The sequence below is a fragment of the Chelonia mydas genome, chromosome 6 (genome assembly GCF_015237465.2).
Source record: "Chelonia mydas isolate rCheMyd1 chromosome 6, rCheMyd1.pri.v2, whole genome shotgun sequence".
NCBI lineage: Eukaryota > Metazoa > Chordata > Testudines > Cheloniidae > Chelonia > Chelonia mydas.
In genome coordinates this window covers 61,054,141-61,077,586 of record NC_051246.2, presented here as the reverse complement: position 1 = coordinate 61,077,586, position 23,446 = coordinate 61,054,141, and the positions used below count along the sequence as shown (strand labels likewise).

At 43.5% G+C, this 23,446-nt stretch overlaps 1 protein-coding gene across 8 annotated transcripts in view; it reads left to right on the top strand.

Annotated features, from left to right (window-relative positions):
* The window catches only part of AMBRA1 (autophagy and beclin 1 regulator 1), a 194,580-nt gene that overhangs the window by 42,551 nt on the left and 128,583 nt on the right, over positions 1 to 23,446 (top strand). For all 8 annotated transcript variants that reach the window (XM_043548143.1, XM_043548146.1, XM_037900178.2 and 5 more), the window contains one exon: positions 13,628 to 13,714. In XM_043548143.1, the coding sequence (XP_043404078.1) occupies positions 13,628 to 13,714 (87 nt within the window). The remainder of the gene's footprint in view (positions 1 to 13,627; positions 13,715 to 23,446) is intronic.

Genomic DNA, 23,446 nt, shown 5'->3' with positions numbered 1-23,446 from the left:
CCCCCACAGAAAGTTGGAGGGGGGATGAGGTGGATTCACTTTCCCTTCCTCTCACGGTCTTCCTGTCCTCCCCTTGATGTAGGATCATTTTTAATTTCCCACTTCTTTTGCCCTCTTCAGCTTTTGTCTTTCAGCTAAGGCTATGTCTACACTACACAGCCGTGCTGCTACAGCTGTGTTGCTAAAAGGTGTGCTGTGTAGCCGCTCTTTGTCAGCGGGACAGAGCTCTCCCGCCGACAAAGCACTGTCCATACCGATGCTTTTCATCGGTAAAACTTTTGTCATTTGGGGGTGTTTTTTTTTTTCTTCATGCCCCCTGACAACAAAAGTTTTACCAACGAAAGTGCAGTGTAGACAAAGCCTTAGTCTCTCTCCTCCCTTCAGTTCTATTTTTAATTTCCTCTGTACCCCTCCTCTTCCCTGAGCTGCTGCAATTCTCTGGCCAAGTTTATTAGCTGGCCGTTTTACTCTTTTTTTGGTTAACCCCCCTCCGCTGCCTTTCTCTGTGTTTTCTTTTCCTTGGAAGATGATTATAGAAATAATAAACAACAGTAGTTCACCCCCTTCCTTATAGTAAGCAGCCTCCTGAAATGGGCAGTCCCTGGATGCCTGTATGGTGAACGCTGGACTCTTGCACTCCCAATTGTTGCCACAGCCAGTTGCATAGATGTTGTACTGAAAGGGGCCTAGAGTTCTGAGCCCCAAATGTTAGTTATAAATTTGTGTTTTCATCAGGTTTGGTGGAGAAGTTCCACCTTGGCCTTGGTTTAACTTACACTTCTGAAGCCAGTATTGTTGTGGATTTGAGAAAAGTAGGACCAGAATTGGGTTCATAATGGCACCTTCATTGTAACCTTAACTATGGAGAAGTTAGTCACTCTAGAATGCTGATGTTTAAATGGTCATTAGACTTCAGAGTCAAATACTACTTTATAGGAATGGACCATCCATACCACTCTGAGCTGCGTTGGATCACGTTTGGAAGCTTTTGTTTGCATAAGTACTAGAAACTTAACTTACTAAGGATGCTCATACATAAGCATGTTCGCAGAGAGCCATAGTAAACAATACAAAGATAAAACAGATCGCTGCATTGAAGAGCTTACATTCTAAATAGACGAGAGAGGAAGAGAGAAAACACAATATTTGGAAACCCTTTCCTAATCTGCAGTCACACTGTTCATTACCCTTTTCCAACTTTGTGCCCATTTCACTCTTGTAGTGTGCTCTCATTTAGTTACACCTTTGTTTTAACTCTGTTCTATTAACTGTTTCCAACCTACAGCCCTCCTCCATCTCCAGATTTCCTCATGCTTACAAGTAACCTATTTCCCAAGCCCCCGGAACTGTTGAATTCCTGCATTGCCCCAGTTTGGAGCAATCAAGAGTCCCTGCTCATGAGATGTCAGGTACCAAACTTAGCTATGCTGAGACTACCAAAGAAATGCCAGCATGTTCCATAGGCCAATCCACCCCCAACTAGGCCAGTCCACCCCCACTGTGTTGTTGCATCATTGCTGATGGGGAAAGATCAGGTCTGCCCCTCTCCCAATTGTTTCAGTTTTGACTCACCATTCTAAGTGAAACTGTTTCTTACGCAAGCTTCCTTGCACCCACTGTAGCTTCCTATTTTAGGAATAAACTGCTGCTGCTCTTTACTCTGATTCTTTATTATGGAGGGTTAGTGGGAAAAACTGATTCTCCCTCCCTCTAACAGTGACTAATAGGGGTTACTCTCGGTTCCTGCTGCAGAGTTGCTCTTGTGTATCTAAAAGCTGGGCTTGTTCCCATGTATGCTCTTGTTTCCAGATTTGTGAGAAAGCTGAGGCCCACTCGCACAGGCTCTTCCCCCTTCTCCTCTTTCTTCTGGTAGGGCAGGCTTCCTCAATAGATCTCCATGCTGACAATCTTCCTCCATCAGCTCTTGCAGTGAGTGGAAGAATAAGCTCAGGCTGTCAAAACTTCCCGTTTGATAGAATGAGAAACCTGGACTTTCCAACCTCTTGTGATTAGCACGAACCTCCTCCCCCACCTGAGGCCAAATTAATACATTATAAACTGATCCAAATTGCCCCAATTATCCTTCTTGGATGGAGAGCAGATTTGGCTGTGCTTCATATGTGCATTGAATTTGAAAAGGTCTGACCGGCCCTCTTTGGAGTTAACTCTCTGATCTGCTCCAAATTCTGTTCATGTAATATAGATCAGCCCCACTACCTTACTATCTTAAATCTCCAACATCCCTTTCCCTTTCAAAGGACAAGAGTTTCACAGGATTGATGAGCAAGTGAAACATTCCCCAAATGATGTACTTAGACATGTGTGAATTTGGGGAAAGTGGCCTGTAACCTACCCCCTAGCTCTAGTCTCCACCTGGGCCTTTTTGCTTCTCCCCTCGTATTTGCGGACTGTTGGCAATACAAGCCCCTTAGAGTGGAAGCCTCTGTCCAAGCCCCTTGACTAAGATTAAGAGGGGATGTAGGTTCTGGAAGCTGTGGGAAACCCATCAGCACCTCCTCTGAGTTTATGGGTCCTCTTCTCCTTGAGGAGTCTGCATGAGATTGCCCATACAACAATAATCTTAAACAGATGTATTAAAATTGGAAGGTCAGCTGAATCAAACACATGAGTTGCTTAACATATCCAGATTTACATTTTTCATAAACTAAACTAGATAATCCATTCTCAGATTAATTATAAAGGGGGGAAAAGGAAAGGCAAATATCTTGCATCTCTTGGAAAACAATACCCTGACTCCTCTAGACTGGCTTCCTGACTGGAGAACTTACAGCTGAGCACTGATTCCCCAGGGCCTTGAGCCCAGGTGGGCTCTGAGCATGAGCGAATGGAGAGAGACCTCAATAAATATGAATTTAACCAAAAAATCTATGACTCTGGCTTTCTCCAGTTGAACCATTCTGGTCTGTTGAATAACTAACATGCATTTTAAAGATTCTCTCCCCCCCCCCCCCCCCCCCCCACATACATATTTAACAGATTGCTCGAAATAGCTGCCTTTGCTCTGGTGTAATTGTTCCCACTGTTTTTCTTGAGAAAGCACCTGCCGGAACTGAAGTCCAGGGAGCAAGCAGGGTTTATTATCTGCCAAGAAAGTGACAAATTTTTTTGTTTTGAATTCTATCGAATTGAAATCCCCTCCCAGGGAAAAGCTGGGGTAGGTGGCCTAGATGCTGTCAGAAGGTCCATAGGCCTGTTTTTTATTTATAAAATGTATCTCGTGGGGCTGAGTTCAGACAAGGCCGGGGCTCTGGGTACACGTTGACGTGGTCCCTGAGCAGCTCTCCCACAGCTCTGGGCCCCCTTAGGAACAACAGCGGGGCTCCCCTCCTACTCAGGAAAGGCAGTTCTTCCTCCATCCCCTCTAGAGAGGTAGGAAGCCTCCAGTGCTTGCCCCACAGTCTGAGGTGTATATGCTTGGGCAGGCGGACTGAGCCTGCGGAACTTTTCTCCTGCAAAACAGAGTCCTCTGAGAGTGCTGGTGGTGGTGACCTCTCAGAGCAGTGGGTCTTGAAGCTAACACACCAGTTAGATGTATGGAGCTATTCACCGCTCTGAGGGCTGCTCTTTCCAGCAGTGTTTGCATGCTCGGGTAGACATCACTGTCTTGGTTACATTCTGGCACATTTTCAAGCCTTTCCTCAAACCATGAGGACTAAAAAGTTTTATTTTAAAAAGTGTAAAACTGAATTTCTGATACAACCAGGTCACTCCAGGCACAGGCGTATCATGCCTGTGCCTTTAATCTGGCCTTGGTGCTTTTCCAGTCTCTTGAGTACAGAACTACAAACATGGAGTAAATAGCAACCATAATAATCAGTCTCTGTTAGTTACTTAGGTTTTCCTCTCTTCCCTCCCCCAATCTCAAAAGAACTCCAGCACCTGAAATGCAAAGTGGATGGTCTCTCACTTGGGTAGTCTCCAACTTTGCAAAGTCCTTGCCAAACTAAACAGTATGTTCTCAGCTCTGTTCTCAGTCCTTAGCATGTTCACCACAGAGGCATGCTTCCCATCACTTGCAAACCAGTCCATTAATCACTCTCTGGGTGCTGTATGATGAGGGATGTCTGCATAATGCTCCCTCATCTCCTGTTCTGATTTATGGCCTTTGTCTGCAAGCGACCTAGCAGATTGAGTGCAACCTTGGGTCACTTGAGGAATTAATCACTCTTCCTGGTGCCCCCAACACTCACCAAGGGAATACGAGGAGCTCCACCAGAGATGCTGCTTGGCTTTTGTGGCATCAGACAGTTAAACAGAGGTTAATGTTTGAGCCAGAGAGCAGAACTGCTGTTGGGATACAATCAACACCTCAGAGTGGCAGCCGTGTTAGTCTGTAGCCGCAAAAAGAAAAGGAGTACTTGTGGCACCTTAGAGACTAACAAATTTATTTGAGCATAAGCTTGCGTGAGCTACAGCTCACTTCGTTGGATGCATGCAGTGGAAAATAAAGCTTATGCTCAAATAAATTTGTTAGTCTCTAAGGTGCCACAAGTACTCCTTTTCTTTTTGCGAATCAACACCTCAGTTCACTTAACAAAATCTGGCGAATTTTGGAGCATTAGCCCTATTTCTCTCGGAGACAGGGGAAGGGATTTTTGTGTCCTCCTTTCCCCCAACCTTTTTCTACGGAGAATTCAAATCCAAGGATCTCTCTCCCTGCAGACTTAAATAAATATATATATATTTGTTTGTTATAGTCAGTACCTCATTCTTCTTGTCAGTGTGCTCTTTCCCCTTTTTTCTGTGTCTGAGACTTTCCACCATCCTGGCAGAAGGTTTAGTGTTCTTTCATCTCCTCTTGAGTAGAAAGTTCTTAAAGTTTAATTCCTATAGGTCTCTTATTTGGCAGCGCCATTCTCCAGATGACTACATTTTTGTACTGTTGCAAATGCATTCTTCAATCTCTTCTTTCCCCCTAACCAATCTATTTCTCTGCCTGAGGGCTGGATTCTGCTAGTATGTTTGGAATGGCCCACGGTAATTCAGAAGGTGTTCCTCCCTCCTCAGCTCCCCTCCTCCCCCAACCCCAAATGCTACCATAACATGCCACTCCAATGCTATTGAGTGTGGGGCCCTCCCCGGAATGATGGTCTGGAGAGACTGGGACCTGAATTTGGAAAACTTGCTTGATTGTGTACTGGACTCACTATACTTCTGCTTCCACCTACTCCGTTTAAAGAGAGAAACCTTTACTGCAGAAAGGTGCACTGTGTACACAGTCTGACAGATGGAATACAGAATGGCCAGATAGGGTTGGGGAAAAGCAACCACCAATTCTTGTTAGTCACTGAAGACCAGAAAAAGTCAAAGGGCTAAGGTGCTACAGGGAAAATGTTAACTCCGAGAACTGCTGCCACACACACACACAGTCCTATCAAAGCTCCCTCTGCTGGACATTCTCCAGGCTACCTGTGTTGGGACATGTGTGCTTTAAACCTCTCTTGAGCTGAGTAGGCTACACCACTCCTCCTGTGGCCCCTCTGGGACATTTTATGAGCACAGGCATACTGTGTGTCCCACCTTCACAGAAATGAGACCATATGGTTTAGCTGCCCATGGCCTCCTATGACCAATGCTGATTTCAGAGTAGTTTAAGCGTACCCTCTTCCAGAACTTTGCTGTGTGGGTGTTCTGTGTTCACAGTTTAACTCTTCAGGGGTATGTGAGAGTGAAGCAAGCAGATACAGACTTTGCCCAGGATTCTAAACACCATTACCTTTTATTTAGCATGACAAATACACAGATCTAGACAAAATAAAACACACACCTGTATGTATTTCTCTGCCTCAGTTTCCTCATGACTCTGGAGCATTCTCTGGGCTTAGGACCGAGTCCTCTGCGGTGTCTAGGATCTCCCTTCATGTGGCTTCTGTTAAGAATCATAGTGTCTTTCTTGAGGTCAGCTAACTTCTGACTTCCTTGGTTTGTCCCATATTTAAACAAGATGCCCTTGATATAAACCCATACCAATGTCTTCCTCTCTCCTGCCCAGAGCTTTCTGTGCCTGAGCAATCCAGTCTCTGTTGTTTTTACAGGCTAGCATCAACACTTTAGTTTCTTTGCTCTGTTGCAGAGGATTTTCCTCTTCCCACTTCCCAATTTGGAGAGAACTGGCTCTCCTTGCTTCAGCCAACCCATTGTCCCAAGGTGTTTCCACTTGAATAGAGGACCATTAAGATTTAATGACCAACCATTGTCTCTGGTCTAACAGGTATGTGACACAGCCCCTGTCACTCCATGGTTGACTCACTATACATTGAGGCATTCCATGATGCAGTACTTTCATATCAGCCAAATTCATAGGTCGTACATAGGTTCCATAAATCATCACGACTGCTAAGGCCCATTTCCATCACTAGATGGCTAAGATTACGTATTCACCTACTGGTGGTGATTTAGGACTAGTAAAATCAAGCATGCTGTTCTGCACTGGATGTCTCTTCCTACTCTTCTGACCCTGTTTGCTTATGCCTGAGCAGTGCTGTTAAGTGATGATCCAGTTCAGATGCCAGTCACAAACTTGGGCTATCTTAAACCACGCAAAAACTGAAATAAACTAGAACAGTGTTTCTCAGCCTGTGGGTCTGACCCAAAATTAGGTTGCCAGGATGTGTCAAAGGGTTGTGTGGGAGGCCCTGGTGGTGGTGATGGGTTTGGGTCCTGCCTATGGGGGGGGGGAGGGGTTGAAAGTCACCAAGGATGGGTCCTGGCTGCCCCCCACTCGCTCTATGGTGGCAGCTCTGATACTGTGTATTTGACTGGACTCGGCTCAGCTCCCCGCTCCAGGTGTTGAAACCTGGTACATGGGGTTGCAGCACTGCCGAGGTTTGGCTCAGCCACTCCTCTGTCATGAAGATGGGGGACCAGCTGGACCAAATTTGAATGAGAGATGTTACAACTAGACCTGTGTCAGATTACAGTGCCACTCAAATTGGCCAAACCTGACGGGCTGAGATAGAATCAGAGAATTATAGAACTTGAGGGGACTTTGAGAGGTCACTAGTCCAGTCCCCTGCACTCATGGTAGGACTGCATACTATCTAGACCATTCCTGACAGATGTTTGTCTAACCTGCTCTTAAAAATATCCAGTGATGGAGATTCCACAACCTCCCTAGGCAATTTATTCCAGTGCTTAACCATCCTGACAGGAAGTTTTTTTCCTAACATCCAACTTAAACCTCCCTGTCTGAAACTTAAGGGATCCTTGAGGTCACAATGACCCCAGCAGGGAGATGAGCCCAGCCAGCCCCAAGGGTCAGGAGCTGTCACTGTGGTACGCACTGTGTACTTTTTTAGTACTTAAGGAGTATATTGTTTATCATGGGTAAGAAATATTGAGTAAGCCAGATGGTTTTTCTACTAAAGCTATTTACTGGGTTGCGACGGGCCATCAAGGTTTACAAATATGTCCTGAGCCCAAAAAGGTTGAGAACTATAGGACTTAACATTTCAGAGTCTGGAGCTTTTTAGCTTTCAGATTCCTGAGTACTGAAGCAGGACTGACAAGGGTTCCACTAACAATAATCTCCTAAATTAGGTCCTTTTCAAGGAACCTGTAGAGTTGTTTACTAGCTCTTCTTTCTTTGAGCTTGAATAGGTTGTGTCTGATCCAAGAGAGTTATGAAATTTCACTTCTTCCCAAGAGCTGTGAAATCGGGCTAGCTGCAAAGGGTGGTGGTTCAGGATCCCTGTTTGCTTGCGTGGCTGTAGACAAGTAGGCTGAAATCTGCTCTGTGAAGAGAAGAGACTAAAATGTGAAGGTTTTTGGAAAAACAAATGCTGCCTGCCCTTGAGGAGATCATATGGACTGGATACGATTTTGGTCTGACATAGCCATTCATGCCATAATGCCGGTCTCCAGATCCATAGGAATTAATTATGCAACCTCCTTTAAATACCTGGGCGCAGCATTTGAGGATGAGCAGGAGGTGATGTTGGGCAGCTCTCGATGCCTCACTTGTTGTGGGGATTCAACTCTTCTTTGTTACCTTTCTGGGTTAAACCTCCCCTTTTATAGTGGGAAGCAGCTTTGAGCAGGGGGTTGAACTAGATGACCTCCTGAGGTCCCTTCCAGCCCTGATATTCTATGATTGAATACCGTTTAGTTCTCCATAGGATTTGTATATAGAGCAGTGTGTGTGGTACTCTGCATCCACAGGGGCCAGAATCCAAGAGCTCTGACAGATAGTTGTGAGCTGAGAGGAATGGGAGGATATGATCCATGGTCCTGCTTCAATTCCACCTCCACATAGGTTTCTTGAGCCCTACTGTCCTTTTGGGAAGATGCAAGACTGAATGCCAAAAAGAATAGTAAAGAAGTTGGCAGAGTAGTCATCTCTTTGAAGCTGAAGCATCTTGACTATGAATTCCACCCTCATTCAATTTTGGAGGTTGACTGAGGGTGTGATTGTGCCGGGCTAGGGAGACTGTAGCCATCCTTATAAGAGAGTGCTTCAGCATAATTTCTGTTTTTGCCAGGCAGCACTTAGCAGCTTCTGGAGGGTGGGGATGGAGGCTGCCAGAGCAGTAGCATGCTTTTGGGGTGCACACTTGTCACATGCACAGAGTGCTTGAGTTGCTTTTTAAAGAGCTCCCCTTTTGATCATTGCCTCCCTTTTTGAGAGGGGAGGGAAGCCGTTAGCTTTGTATAGTTGGATAGCTTAGTTATTTATTGATGTGCATGCTGTGCTGCTGGGTTTGAGACTCCACTGCGCTAAAAAGTTTTAGGAATCATGTATCCTTGGAAACTGATCCCAAGAAGCTAAACTTGCTGCATTTGAATACCTCTTGAGATCCTTTATGGATTAATCAGTCATTCTGTCCCAAATGGCCTGGGTGATTAAGTCTTGCTGCCAGCGGGGAGAGTATGAGGATAGTAGGGAGAAATTAATCTGCTAACTCCTGCTGTAACATGAGGGGATTGTGCTGGGTTTTTTAAAGCTATGGCTTCTGGCATTCAGCTGCTCCATGCTAAAGAAACTCACTAGTGCTCTGGTGGCTGATGAAAATCAGAACTGCTCAGAGGGTTGGAGACATAGAAACATTCTTGGGATGCTTAGCTGCCCTGCAGTTCCCATTTTCCTTTTCCTCCCCACTTTCTTTGCTACTGTCTGTAGCTGCCCATTCCTCTTTTGATCAGTGTGCTCCCAGGTGAGAGCAGCTTAAGGAAAAGCTTATTCCTGCCTTGTCCCTCTCTCCCTTTTTTATTCTGTTTAAATTGTGTTGTCCCATAACTTGGGCTTCCAGTTCTCTTTTTCCTCTTCCTGACTACTGCTTCTGTTTGCAGTCCCTGAGTAATATTGTGCAGGGTAAAATGATGGTTCCAAAACCTTTTCCTGGGGTGCTGATGTCTGGCAGGCAGGCGGTCCATTGAGATCACAACAGAGAGTGCTGCCGAACAGAAGGCAATTTATATCTCCTTGTGGTGTTTATAAAGAAAAAAAAAAGCCTATTTTAGCAAGTTGGGCTTGAAGCGTCTCCTAGTGTGCGCAGAGTTAATCTTCATCACTGAGGCATTGATTGACAATCTGGAGGATGTTAATGTGTGATTCTCCCTGTGAGCGGGGGAGGAGAGTGGAAATTGCAGTTTCTTTGCTAATTGTACTTTAGATGTCATTTGTGACAATTTCATGTTGTCTAGACAGAGATTGTGGAGCAATTGCTTCAACAGAGCCTAGTGTTAGCCTGCTATGGATCTGGGCAGCACTAGGGGGGAAGGGAGCTCAGTGCTCCAGAAGGGACACTTGAATCAAGCATTGCCAAGTGAAGGGTTTCAAGAGGAGGTGCAACCTGAATTTTTGTGTGAAAATGTCAGACTGTTTGTTTAGTGGCTAGTACTTGTTGCAGCTGCTGTTCCTTCAGGGATCATCTTTTTCTACCTATAACAGAATTACTAGTAATGCTGTTAGCACTGACAGTACTTTGGACTGCTTTGGCCCCTCTGTTAATAATGAAAATAAACCCAGTCTTTGTCTCCTAGACTAGGTCTTCCAAGGGGCAGCTGTTTCTGACCAAGGGATCATTAATTTCTGCTTTCAGGTTCCCAGTGTTGGGCATATTCTAAAGGGGGTGGTGGTGAGTGATCCATTAGTCCATTATGTGGATTTAAGGTCTGGAGTTTAAATTCTAAGGACTATGAAAGTGTATCATTTTAAAAGCAGGCACCACAGTCTCCTTGGGGATTGTAGGTAACAATATTAGTGTCGCAGACCATGGAGGCATTATTGATGATGATGATAACAGTGCCTTAATTATTGGACCCATTTATCTGGCTATGAAAATAAACGCTAAACTGCAAGTTGGTCCTCAGGGCTTTAGCTTGGAACAAATTATTTTAACTAATAAAACAAATCGCTTTGACATTAGTGGTTTTAGGTGCAGGGCATCTCTGCCATCCTTATTTACATTGATGTCAAGAGCACACTTTTATCACTCTTGATACTCTGACAGGACAAAGTTACGAGGTAACCAAAAACCAGTGCTGAAGCTTAAAATCAACCACTGCTCATGGCAACTGAACTTTTATACATGGCATTTGGATGTGGCCTTAGAATGCATGTAGGGAAGGCAAGTGGGTCTGAGACATGGTGATAACCAGGGTGGTTTTGCTATCCCTAAATTCAGAAGGCTTTACCTTTTGGAGGAACATGCTGGTACTTGATGACTGTTCTTTGAATTAATCCATGCAGATAATCTTTGAGACTACTGCAGATTCTCTGAGAATGCTCAGTGGAGTGAGTGCATGTGACATTCCTTACCTGGGGGGAGGAGAGAGCCAGGGGCTGAGGTTGTTGGGTTTTTTTTTTTTTTTTTGGGGGGGGGGGGGGGCGGGGGGCGGAAGGGATGCTACAGTGCTCAGGGGTGGCACCATGCAGCAGTGGCAGGAATTGTGGCTTCTTTGGGAACTGAGTTATGTGCTCTTCAGGAGAAATAACAGAACTTGAATCTCTGGAAAAGTAACCCAGTGCCTAGGTAACTCCGCATTCATTTAAAAAAAAACAAAAAACAAAAAACAAGGAGTCCTTGTGGCACCTTAGAGACTAACAGATTTATTTGGGCGTAAGCTTTCGTGGGCTAGAACCCACTGTATCAGATGTATGAAGTAAAAGATACAGGAGCAGGTATAAATACAAGAAAGGATGTGGGTTGCTTTACCAAGTGTTAGGTCAGTCTAATGAGATAAATCAATTAACAGCAGGATACCAAGGGAGGAGAAATAACTTTTGAAGTGGTAAGAGAGTGCCCATTACAGACAGTTGACAAGAAGGTGTGAGTAACAGTAGGGGGAAATTTAGTCTTGGGGAAATTAAGTTTAGGTTTTGTAATGACCCAACCACTCCCAGTCTTTATTCAGGCCTAATCTGATAGTATCTAGTTTGCAAATTAATTCCAATTCTGCAGCTTCACTTTGGAGTCTGTTTTTGAAGGGGTTTTTTTGTTGAAAAATTGCCACTTTGAGGTCCGTTATTGAGTGACCAGAGAGATTGAAGTGTTCTCCTACTGGTTTTTGAATGTTCTGATTCCTGATGTCCGATTTGTGTCCACCTGGTGAAGTGAAGAAACAGATTGACAGAGCCAGAAGGGTACCGAGAAGTCACCTACTACAAGACAGGCCCAACAAAGAAAGTAACAGAGCACCACTAGCCATCACCTACAGCCCCCAACTAAAACCTCCCCAGCGCATCATAAAGAATCTACGACCTATCCTGAAGGGTGACCCCTCACTCTCACAGACGTTGGGAGACAGGCCAGCCCTCGCTTACAGACAGCCCCCCAACCTGAAGCAAATACTCACCAGCGACTACATACCACACAACAAAAACACCAACCCAATCTGCTACAAACCCTGGTGCCAATTCTGTCCACACATCTATTCAAGGGACACCATCATAGGACCTAACCACATCAGCCACACCATCCGGGGCTCGTTCACCCTGCACATCTACCAATGTGATATATGCCATCATGTGCTAGCAATGCCCCTCTGCCATGTACATTGGTCAAACTGGACAGTCTCTACGCAAAAGAATAAATGGACACAAATCGGACATCAGGAATCAGAACATTCAAAAACCAGTAGCAGAACACTTCAATCTCTCTGGTCACTCAATAACGGACCTCAAAGTGGCAATTCTTCAACAAAAAAACCGCCAAAAATAGACTCTATCGTGAAGCTGCAGAACTGGAATTAATTTGCAAACGAGATACCATCAGATTAGGCCTGAATAAAGACTGGGAGTGGTTGAGTCATTACAAAACCTAAACTTAATTTCCCCAAAACTAATTTCTCCCTACTGTTACTCACACCTCCTTGTCAACTGTCTGTAATGGGCACTCTTACCACTTCAAAAGTTATTTCTCCTCCCTTGGTATCCTGCTGTTAATTGATTTGTCTCGTTAGACTGACCTCACACTTGGTAAAGCAACTCACATCTTTTCATGTATTTATACCTGCTCCTGTATTTTCCACTCCATGCATCTGATGACGTGGGTTCTAGCCCACGAAAGCTTATGCCCAAATAAATTTGTTAGTCTCTAAAGTGCCACAAGGACGCCTCGTTTTTTGGGGTTTTTTTTTTTGTTTTTGCTGATACAGACTAACACAGCACCACTGAAACCTGTCAGCATTCATTGTCAGTCTGTGAAACCTCGGATTCTCTTGAATTCCTCTGATAATTTAAAGCAGAGATGTCAATTTTAAAACCATAATAGAGGTTTGGTTTGAGAACACAATTATCTTGAAGAGCCTAAGTGTTTAGCTTAATCACTATCAAGCCTAGGCAGACAGCAAGGCAACAGGAAATCTGCCCTGCTGTGCAAATTCAGTGAAGTTTACACTGCAGCATTTTTCTCTCTTTTCTGTGGTTGACAGAACATAGAGCCACTGGTACTCTCTAATACTAGCTAGTCCAGGATGGTTAATGGACAGTTTCCAGCCAATAAGCTATTCCCCGGTCTGACACATCCATGCTATGACCAGACAGTGCTGCATTTGGGAGGGTCATTGTCTCAGCTTTTCCATCATGGTTGATTGGAGGCTGCTGGTTTTGGGGAGCTCTGTGTAAGCAAGGTGTTTTGGTGGTGGTGGTGTGGTTTTTTTTGTTTTTTGTTTAAGAACAACGAAAAACCCATAAACACATAACTAGTGTAGGCTTTCTGGTGTCCTGTGGCCTGACTTCCGAGCAAAGGAATCGGTGAGGGGCAGTAAACAAACACGGTTTGTCCATGTCAAGAGCATCTTCCAGCCCTGTATGAGCCCCTTAGAATAGGGTGGCAGAAATTCCTGACAGACTGCTAAAGCAGCATCCGTGATTACAGGCCTGGCTACTTTGGACTGCTTGCCATCTGCAGCTCTCTCTTGAGACATCCATGCAGGAGTGAGTCCATTTGGGAGTTCTTCCATCCATATAATGGGACTCTTGTATGCTTTGAATCTTTATATGGCAAAAATTTATGCCAGCTATCACTGGCCCTGTTTGTCTGTACAGTCCCATGCATGTCTATAGCAATGAATCAGTCATTCAAATAATCTCAGGTGATATAAGGAAGCAGGAGACATGGAGCTGGTCACTTACAGACATTAACATTTTTGCTTTTATTTCTAGGAGACTGCTGGAGTCTTCCCTCATTTCATTATCACGCTATGACGGAGCAGGGTCCCGGGAGCACCCAATCTACCCAGATCCAGCCAGGTGAGGACTAAGTACAATCCAGATTCAGTCCAGTTTCACTGCCAGAAGCACTACTGCTGTGGCAGCAACGTATACTGAGCCCCTTGGGAATAGTACTGGTATCTGATCCATCTCACCCTTTATGGCGCATAACTGTGGAGATAACCATAGTGTTGGGTTTGGAGAGTCCCATGCCCTTTGTTGACGTTTTGACGAGCCCCTTCCACACTACCTTTCATTTAAATCAAAAGGCCTTGTGCAATAACAGTGAGACAAAAGAGAGGTAATGAGGTACAAAGAGCCTGTTATTGTGTGAGGGTCTTGGTCAAGGTTGGATTTAACCCCATTTGGGAAAGGGAACCTCTTCCTTCTCTCTGTCTACATCTGTGTCAGATGAATCGAGTGGAGGGAAAGACTCCATACAACCGAACGCAGATCTGAGGTTCTTAAGGAGCCTGGAGGATGACCTTATGATTCAGAAAGCTGATAATTCAAACCAGAAGAGAAGCCACCCTGGATCTGCTGCTTGACTAATAGGAAGGGACCAAGTAAGGATGTGAAAATAATAGGGTAGGTTGGAGCCAATGATAGCAACCTATTTGGATGCAACATAGTAAGGCGAGGGGATGTAGAGAGTGCAGAGGAGGATCATCCTGGATTTTAGGAAAGCAAATATTTGGGAAATTAAACTAAGAAATTTAAGTAAAGGTGGTGGAAGTATTGTAATGCATGAATGTAGGAGAAGGCTAGAGAATCCCTAGATGCCATAGAATACAATGGCTCTAAAAAACAAAAATACAGACAAGGAGACTGGTGTGACTTTGAGGGCATGGCTCAAAGATCTGAGTATGAAGAAACCTAACAAAATATGGAAATAAGACAATATGTGGTCAAGTCTTGGGGGTAAATAATAAAGGAATGATGAGTTAATGCTGCTGAAGGGGGTAAGAGTCTTAAGAAGGGAACTTACAAACATATATTGGGGGGGAAAATACTACAGAGGAAGCAGGCTCATCAATAAATGAATGATGAAATCAATGATAAATCTGATAAATCTGTATCTCCACAAGAAGGGGGCGAGAGAAAAGGCCTATTCTGAGAGCCTTGTAAATGTAACTGTTGATGAAAGCAGGTGAGAGAATACTTGGAAAAATTTAACCTATCCACATGTGTGAGTCTGAATGGCACGACCTAGGGTGCTAAGTGTGTTGGCTAACAAAAAGCAAACCACTGAAAATTATTTCTGAAAAGTCCTGAAACACTGACATTAGAGAGAGAAACATGTGAAGTGCTGTTTAGCCCATGGAGATGTTGATAGGTGAAGGTATTTTGGAGAACTAAAAAAAAAATCAAATGTGGCAGAATTGTCAAAACCAGAAAGGAGTAATTTCTGCCCATACTGCTTAGCATATCAAGAAAGCAACAGATGGGGTAGTGTGACCCACAGAGAGAAGCTGTCAAAAGTGTGTAATGGAACCATGAGCAATAAGCGGCATTGGAGGTTTATAAAGACTAAATTGTGACAAATGTGATCAGTTTTGGAAGGAATTAGCAAAACTAATGACTGGGAATTCGGCAGCTATATCATCATCTGGTATAGCTACTCATGAAACCTTTGACACTGTCATGTGAACTGAAGTTGGGTTAAAGGAACCCTATGCAAAGGGAAACAGTCAGTGGGAATGTATTGAGGTTAAGTGTCCAGTGAGCTGCAGCAGGAGCTGAGTTTAATGTCAATATTTTCATGATCTGGAAGAGAGATTAAATCTGCATGTTGTTACTGCAGATGATGCTAACTTGAGAGGTTTGGCATTCCCCAGTAAAGAGAGTAACATAAGCGAAATTGAAAAAAGGCAGTGTCCACACAAGGAGTTATACTGGTATAATACCTGTACAATTACACCAATAAATCTCCCTGTGTAGACAAGGTTAGTAAAATGGGTAAGGACTTAAAATACACATCTTATCCCAGAAAAATATAAGAGAATTTATCCATCTCTGGGAAACTAATTTGAAATCCCAGCATTCAATGGGAGGGAGATGCTGTGGAAAGACTCGAGGATAAAAGAGGCAGTAAATGATTATAAGCCTATAATTCAACATGGTGTCAAAAATATGACTGAGTCCACTGCCACAAAACCTTCATGAACTATGAGCTTTCATTCTGGAGTGTGGGCTGAGGGCTAGTGTTTGTCTGAGGCTCTGAATGTTGCCATCACTCTTGGGTGATTGAAAACCAGAAAGATGCTGACAAATGTATCAAATGTGTGTTAGAGGGCTGATGAAAGTGGCTAAAGGGGGGCTGGAGGGATTTATTTATAAGGAAAGATTAAAATTAAATGTTAGGAATACATGGGGCAACAGAAAACTTAATCTAAATATGTGGGAATTTCCTAACAGTGAGCACTATTAGGTGCAATGTGGAAGATACCCCATTGACTGGAACACCTAAATCCAGAGTGGCTCTCTGGGAGATGAGTCTTAGGCTATGTTTACACTACGCACCTTTTAGTGACACAATTGTGCCGCTACAGCCAGGCCGCTAAAAGGTGCGCAGTGTAGCTGCTGTTTGTCGGCAGGAGAGAGCTCTCTCGCCAACAAAAAACTTCCACCCCCAACGAGCAGCAGGAGCAGCTTTGTCGGCGGGAGCGTGCTCCTGCCGACAAAGCTCTGTTCATACCGGTGCTTGTTGGCGATAAAACTTCTGTTGTTCGGGGGACGGAGGGCGTGTTTTTCACACCTTTGAACGACAAAAGTTTTACCGACGAAAGTCCAGAGTAGGCGAAGCCTAATTGATCTTTTCCTTGTTGAATTTCTGTAACATGTGACAGAAGGTACAGCTGTTCCAGGTATCTGTTACACTAGGGAACAAAATCAAATGCAGTTTTCATCTTGGAAACAATTTTTAAAACAAGTTCTTGCTCTCACCACGTGGAACTTTGAGGGCTGTAAGTAGTGGTGGAAGTTTTAAGTGTGAGAATTGGGATTATAAGGATCTACTGGAGGAAAAGGCCAGTGTTGAGATTAACCTGTGTTCAATTAATAGCAGATCCTTCTCCCCTGCAAAGGATTAGGTGCATGTATCCATCAACTGGAGCTGAAAGTTTGAGTGGGGTTAAGGGTATGATCATTGCATAGCTTCCCTCAGGTTTATTGGTTATGCTTGTCCAAAGGGCATCCTTTGAGACAATGGGATCTTTCCAGTTTCCCCTAGACGTTCCTAGAAATGTAGGGGAAGTTATTTCCATGGATTGCAGTTGAGTATGCTGCAGAATCTTCTGATGTTGCAACAAGAGGTCTGAGCCTACCAGATGCATCCTACAAAACGCAGTGGAAAAGTTACTCGAAGCAGAGATGGAATTAAATAACTTTAAAAATAAATAAATAAATACACAAGCTGTGTCTTGTCTCTAGGGGAGCTTTAAAAACTTCAACCACACTTTAAAGAATTTCAGTTCAAGGTGATTCTGTTTGATCTAGATTTTTTAGGTTGCACCCACCACTTGTTGTATGAGGAGTGGTGCTTGGTTTGAATGAATAGTGTAGGATATGGAATGACAAGGAAAATGTGGATCACTTTGAAGCTATGTTTCAAAATTCCCAGGAATCTTATGATGAGGTTGAAAGGGCCTGTCCTCTGTTTAGATGGTCTCATTAGTTGGACTTCAAGGTCAGCTTGGCTGTTAAGTCCTTTCCCTGGACTTCCAGATTTACTAAGACAATAGAAAAGGAAAGGAAAGCAGCAAGGGAATTGCTGCCCTAGGACAGGTGCTCTTTGATGGCAGCTATGCTAGTACAGCTTGAAATAAGGATGTTCATATTAATATCCCAGCTAGACCGTTTTACCTGGACTCTGTCTCTTCAAGCAGCTACATGTCAGACTGGATGTAGTAGAAAACACTCCAAGAAAATTTAAGTTGCTGGAGCAGTTACTATGGGTAGGACTGTGGTGTTGTCTATTCAGCAGGTCTGAATGTTGACCCTGATGAGTTGGGTTGCTTACATGCAATATGTCCTTCTCTGCTCAGGAAGCGTGGAAGACACAGGAGCAGCAGTTAGTGCCTGGTACCTAGCTTTGCCTCAGTTCAGATGGGTGGGCATGTATCTGTAGCACAATCTGCAAGATAACTGGCAATATGTGAGATCACTAGAATGAGTAGTCTGTGGTTGCTCACTTGCAGTTATTCTTTATTGCCAAAGCTGAAGAGGCCTCCTGGTTTCCTTGTTTTTCGATTGTCTTTTGCTCTGTTCCCTCAAGCAGGCAATAGGCATAGAACAAGAGGGTTAACCCATGAAGGGGAGATATTTCATTATGTGGAACAGCTGCTGCTGGCAAGGTGTATTCCTACTTTCCTATTGACAGGTTTCAGAGTAGCAGCCATGTTAGTCTGTATCCTCAAAAAGAAAAGGAGTACTCGTGGCACCTTGGAGACGAACAAATTTATTTGAGCATAAGCTTTCGTGAGCTACAGCTCACTTCATCGGATGCATTCAGTGGAAAATACAGTGGGGAGATTTATATACACAGAGAACACAAAACAATGGGTGTTATCATACACACTGGTCACTCTCGTTAAAGTAATTGCCTAGTAATCCCTCCCTTCATGCTCACTTCTCTCTTTAGGGAGCAGTATCTTTGAACTTCTGCTTTAGTGCCAACTAAAGCAAGTATTTGATGCCATTCAGATCCTTCTCCTCTAGGTTCCTCATCGGTCAGCACCATTGCTCCATGCTGTAGTCTTTGTTAGACTGTGCTGCTTGAGGCTGAATTCTGCACTGCCAAAATTGGCCTCAGGGTTCACAGTCAGCAGCTTGAACAATTGTTGTCACACATCCAGCAATGCAGTCTCTCAGTCTGTGCCATCTGTGTTGGTAATTGGATTCCATTCACTGCAAGCATCTGTGTGATCCATATGCACCTCATGTACTGAGTTAATTTGGATCCTGTGGTGTCAAAAGTAGTCTACTGTCTTGTGAACTGCTACAAAGTTTGTGTGTTGCTAGGGGGCTCTGACAGAATACATCTCTTTATTCACATCCTATATGCTATTGTAATAATCTTTGTACAAGTAGGCCTTGTAGGATAACATTTGAAAACTCAAAATTTGCTGGTCAATGTTGTCCTGGTAAAATGTGTGGCAACATTGTATGTGAAGTTATAAGATTCCCCTGTATGGTGTTAACCATGTTCCAAACCGGGCAGCCCTGCCCAAACAGAAGTTGGCAAACAGGTCAGTCCTAAACAAAGGAATGTGTGCTCTGCTTAGTTTGCATTTAAGCAGTAAGCACTGCCTTCAAGCAGGAAGGGAAGACAAAGGAAGTTCAAACAGGTGAAACAACCAGCTCCTGGTTCTTGGATGAAAATGTTTTTCAAGAGGGGGACTGAAACTATGAAAAGGAGGGACAAATACCCCAAGGGACCCTCTCTTTCTTTTTGCCCATCACATTCACTGCATTTGAAGAGACAAAGGAAGCAGGTGTTAGACTCTGTGGGAGAGATTCTGATCTGAGAATTTGGTCACTAATCTGCTGGAGCATGAGCTGAGAAACTTTGCTTGACTCGAATACAGTTTGTTAGGCATTAGTAAACATTTTATCTTTATTTTTCTTGTAACCATTTCTGACTTTTACGCCTCGTTACTTATACTCACTTAAAATCTCTCTTTGTAGTTAATCAATTTATTTTACTGTTTTATCTAATCCAGTATGTTCAAGTTGAAGTATCTCGGTAACAAGTTGTGTACATATTATTTCCTTTAAACAAATAACAAACTTAATAGGAATAACTAATTTAATATATTTGTACTGTCCAGGAGAAGGCTGGACAGTACAGGACATAAGTTTCTGAGGGAAAATCTGGAACTGGGAGTTCGTTGGGGTCACCAAGTCATAATTTTTAAGGCTATTAAGAGCCAAGATGTGGCTGTCTGGCTCCAGCACATGCACAGACATAGCTGGGAGTGACTTACATGTGGTGACTGTTTGAGAGCAACAAGGCATTGTAAAGGGCACCCCAGATTACAGGGCAGGGGTGACACAGCTACTCATTAGTCTGGATTTTACTCTGGTATGTCTAAGGTGTTTATCTGTTTTTTTGTCACTGGCCTGTTAGAGATATGGGTGGGGAATACAGAAATGAACTAATGTTTAGCTTGCTGTTGTACTGGCTTTAGCAAAGGACTGGCTGAATCTAGTAATCAGGGTGTCTTAAGAGACCTATATAGAGAAGATAAGACAAATAAGAGCAGTTGTTGCCTCACCAGCCTATTGCTTCTCATTTTTTTCTGCACTGAGGACTTATAGGACAAAGACAAATGGGGAAGCCCACCAGTAACGTTTTGTGAGGTTTTGTTAAAAAAAAAGTTGTTCATCTTGGATATATTTTAAGATTAAAACCCAGTAGTTTTCCGGTTTAGCCATGTTGTTTGCTGTTGGCTGAGACTCTTGGTGTCAAAGGGTTTGGGATCACAGCAGGAGTGGTGCATGATGGATCAGTTTCTTCAGTTCTCCATTGATGTGTCTCTTTGAATTGAAATTCCTTGGGAGTAGTCAGTGCCAGGCAGTGAGGCAGATTACCTGGGATGTGTAAGGGTGAGGGGTCTTCTTGGAAAGATGCACTTTTGCTGCAATGGGGAAGCCTCTGACAAAGGGCTATAGCAATCCATCTCTCAAAATCGTCTCAAATGTGGTTCTGCTCTGAATTGTGGCTTCGTGGGCTGGGGACATATGGGAAGCACCATAACTGATCTGTTCCCTATGTTTGCTGCTGGTGATAGCAGAAAGAACTGAATAGGTCTCAAAATTACTAAGAGGTCTCAAAATGTAATTGTAAACAGGGAATCATCATCAAGCAGATGTATTTGTGGGACACCTCCTCCCAGAGGGATCAGTTCTTGGCTCTATGGTGTTTAACGTTTTTATCAATGATTTGGGAAAAAACATAAAAACATCACTGATAAAGTTCATAAATGATCCAAAAATTGGGCAAATGATAAATAAGGAAGAGGACAGGTCACTGATACTGAGCAACCTGGATCCCTTGGAAGGCTGGGAGCAAGCAAACTATGCGTTTTAATATGGCTAAATGTAAAAGTCTACATCTAGGAACAGAGAAAATAGGCCATACTTACAAGATAGGGACCCTGTCCTGGGATGCAGTGACTGAAAAAGATTTGTGAGTTGTTGTGGATAATCAGCTGAACATTCAATGTTGTGACTAAAAGGGCTAATGCAATCCTTGGCAACATAAACAGGGGTATCTCAGGTAGGAGTAGTAAGGTTATTTTACCTCTTCATTTGGTACTGGAATACCATTGCTGGAATACTGTGTCTGGTTTGGTGTCCACAATCTAAGAAGGATGTTGATAAATTGAAGAGGGTTCAGAGAAGAGCCACAAGAATGATTAAAGGATTAGAAAACCAGCCCTATAGTGACAGACTCCAGGAGCTAAGTATGTTTAGCTTAACAAAGAGAATGTTAGGGGATGACTTGAGTACAGTCTCTAAGTACCTACATGGGGAACAAATATTTGATGATAGGCTCTTCAATCTAGCAGAGAAGGGTATAACTCGATCCCGTGATTGGAATTTGAAGCTAGACAGACTGGAAATAAGGTGTGACTTTTTTTAGCAGTGAAGGTAATCAGCCAGTGGAACAGGTTGTGGTAGACTCTGCATCGCTGGCAATTTTAAAATCAAGATTGGATGTTTTTTCTGAAAATGTTCTGGAAGCTTTTGAGGGGAAGTTCTCTGACTTGTGTTATACAGGATGTCAGGCTAGATGATCACAATGGTCTCTTTTGGCCTTGGTACCTATGAATAATTCTCACTAAATTTTATTCCTGTCAGAACCTGCACAGTTCTGGGAGAGTGAGCTGGAGTTTCTTGTGGTCTGTGTATCAATAACAAAATTGTTAATTCAGTTCCGATTACCAGGGCACATTTTGCCATTTGTTGCACCTGTGCTCTCCCCATACAGAACATAATAGGATTGAGCAGTGTAATTTAAGGCAGAGTTTGACTTGCAGAATCTTATTACTGGTGGGGATGCCTATTCCAGAAAGAACCTAGCTTGACTCTTATTTTGTGATGAATGTGTAGTGCTGGCAGTTAGACAACCCAGTTTTGTATTTGTAAACTGAGTACAGTTGATCTGGAACCAGAAACAATGAGCCCCAGGAGGATATTTTTCAATCTTTTTCAGAGTGGAAGTGCACTTTAGTCTGCACTGTAACATTAGAGCCGTTGTCTCAATTTCCCGTCTCCTATTCCTAGTGCATTTGCACTAGAAATGAGGTTTTTACCTCCCCATCCATAGGCGCAGGAACTTTGGATGTTGGGGGTGCTGCAGCACCCCCAGGCTGCCGGCCCCAAGCGCCTGGGCTCCCGGCTGCCAGTCTTAACTCTGGGGTGTGTGTTGGGGGGTGGTTGGACAGTGGCAAAGGGGTTGGCTTTCAGCACCCCCACTATTAAAAATGTTCCAGTGCCACTTTCCCCATCCCGTTAAAATAAATACATTCCAATGAGTGCATGAGGATTTTTCCTTCCATGATTCAGCGGGATGAGAGAGGCTGGAAGTGCAAAGTGAACTTTAAGGGCATAGGAGACACTTCTGAGTTGCACTAGTTAAAATCTGAGCACAGTTCATTCAGGGCAGCCAGTGCAGACCAGGCAAAGAGTGAGACTCTAATCCCAAATAGTCAAGAGTTCAGTTCTAATCCTAAACAGGCATTTTTATAAATAGATAACTATCTCCCTAGCATACTAAGTATTTGAGGTGTTAAAGGTTTGTACCCCTAGTAAATCTTTGTACTAGAAAAATCACATGTACATGTATATGCATGTGCACAGGAAACGCAAGAAGAGAAGGGAGAACATATCTTTCTTCACCAAGGAATTAGGGGATATTGACACATAATTGTTGATGCAGACCAAGGCCAAACTGCAGATGAGCAGGAATTAAGGTAAGCCTTCCTATCTGAGTGCAAGGCAGCTGGCCCCGCTTCTGTTGCGGTGTTTTTTAAACTATTTATTTAGGAAGTATTAACAGCATACAGATCCTTGCCATATAACTATCAGAAACAAAACAATAATCATTACAACAGTGAGCTTTTGTTTAAAGAGACATTATACAGGAATATAGTCATCAGATCTCTTTAGTTAACAGCATTATCATATTACAAAATGAGCATCATTACAACACACAAGGCTTCTTAACATGAAGGCATCCATCTGAGTTGGTAAATGCAGTGGTTAGCTGATGAGATTGCCCTCACTGAGTGAAACCTCAGCCCTTCTGTTTGCAAAGTGAGACAGAGCTGTTGAGCTTTGACGCCATTTGGCACACGTGTGAATATCCTGCTTTTTGGTGAGTGGCACTGTTCATCTACTGTGGTCTCTGAAGTGACCCTTCTGCTTACCCCAGTGACTTATGTAATTAGCCCCCTCTTCTGGATCAAGTGCTGCAGGAAGAAATCTGAATTATGACTGTTCGATTAGATATTGAATGACACATATATTGGCCACTAAAAGTTGTCTGGTGTTGGCCTCCTGAGATTGTCTAATCAAGCATATGTAGAGAGAAAAGCAGGCTGGTATCAAGTAGGGAGTGTTGGAGAGTACAGATCACTAGAGCTAGTCTGTCATGTGGAAGGGTGACTCAAGACCCTAGTTGTCTCACTGGTCTTCCCAGTGAAAAGAGAATTTCATTGCTAGGCTCAGCTAAAGGAGATTTCTTCTGGCCAGCTATTAATA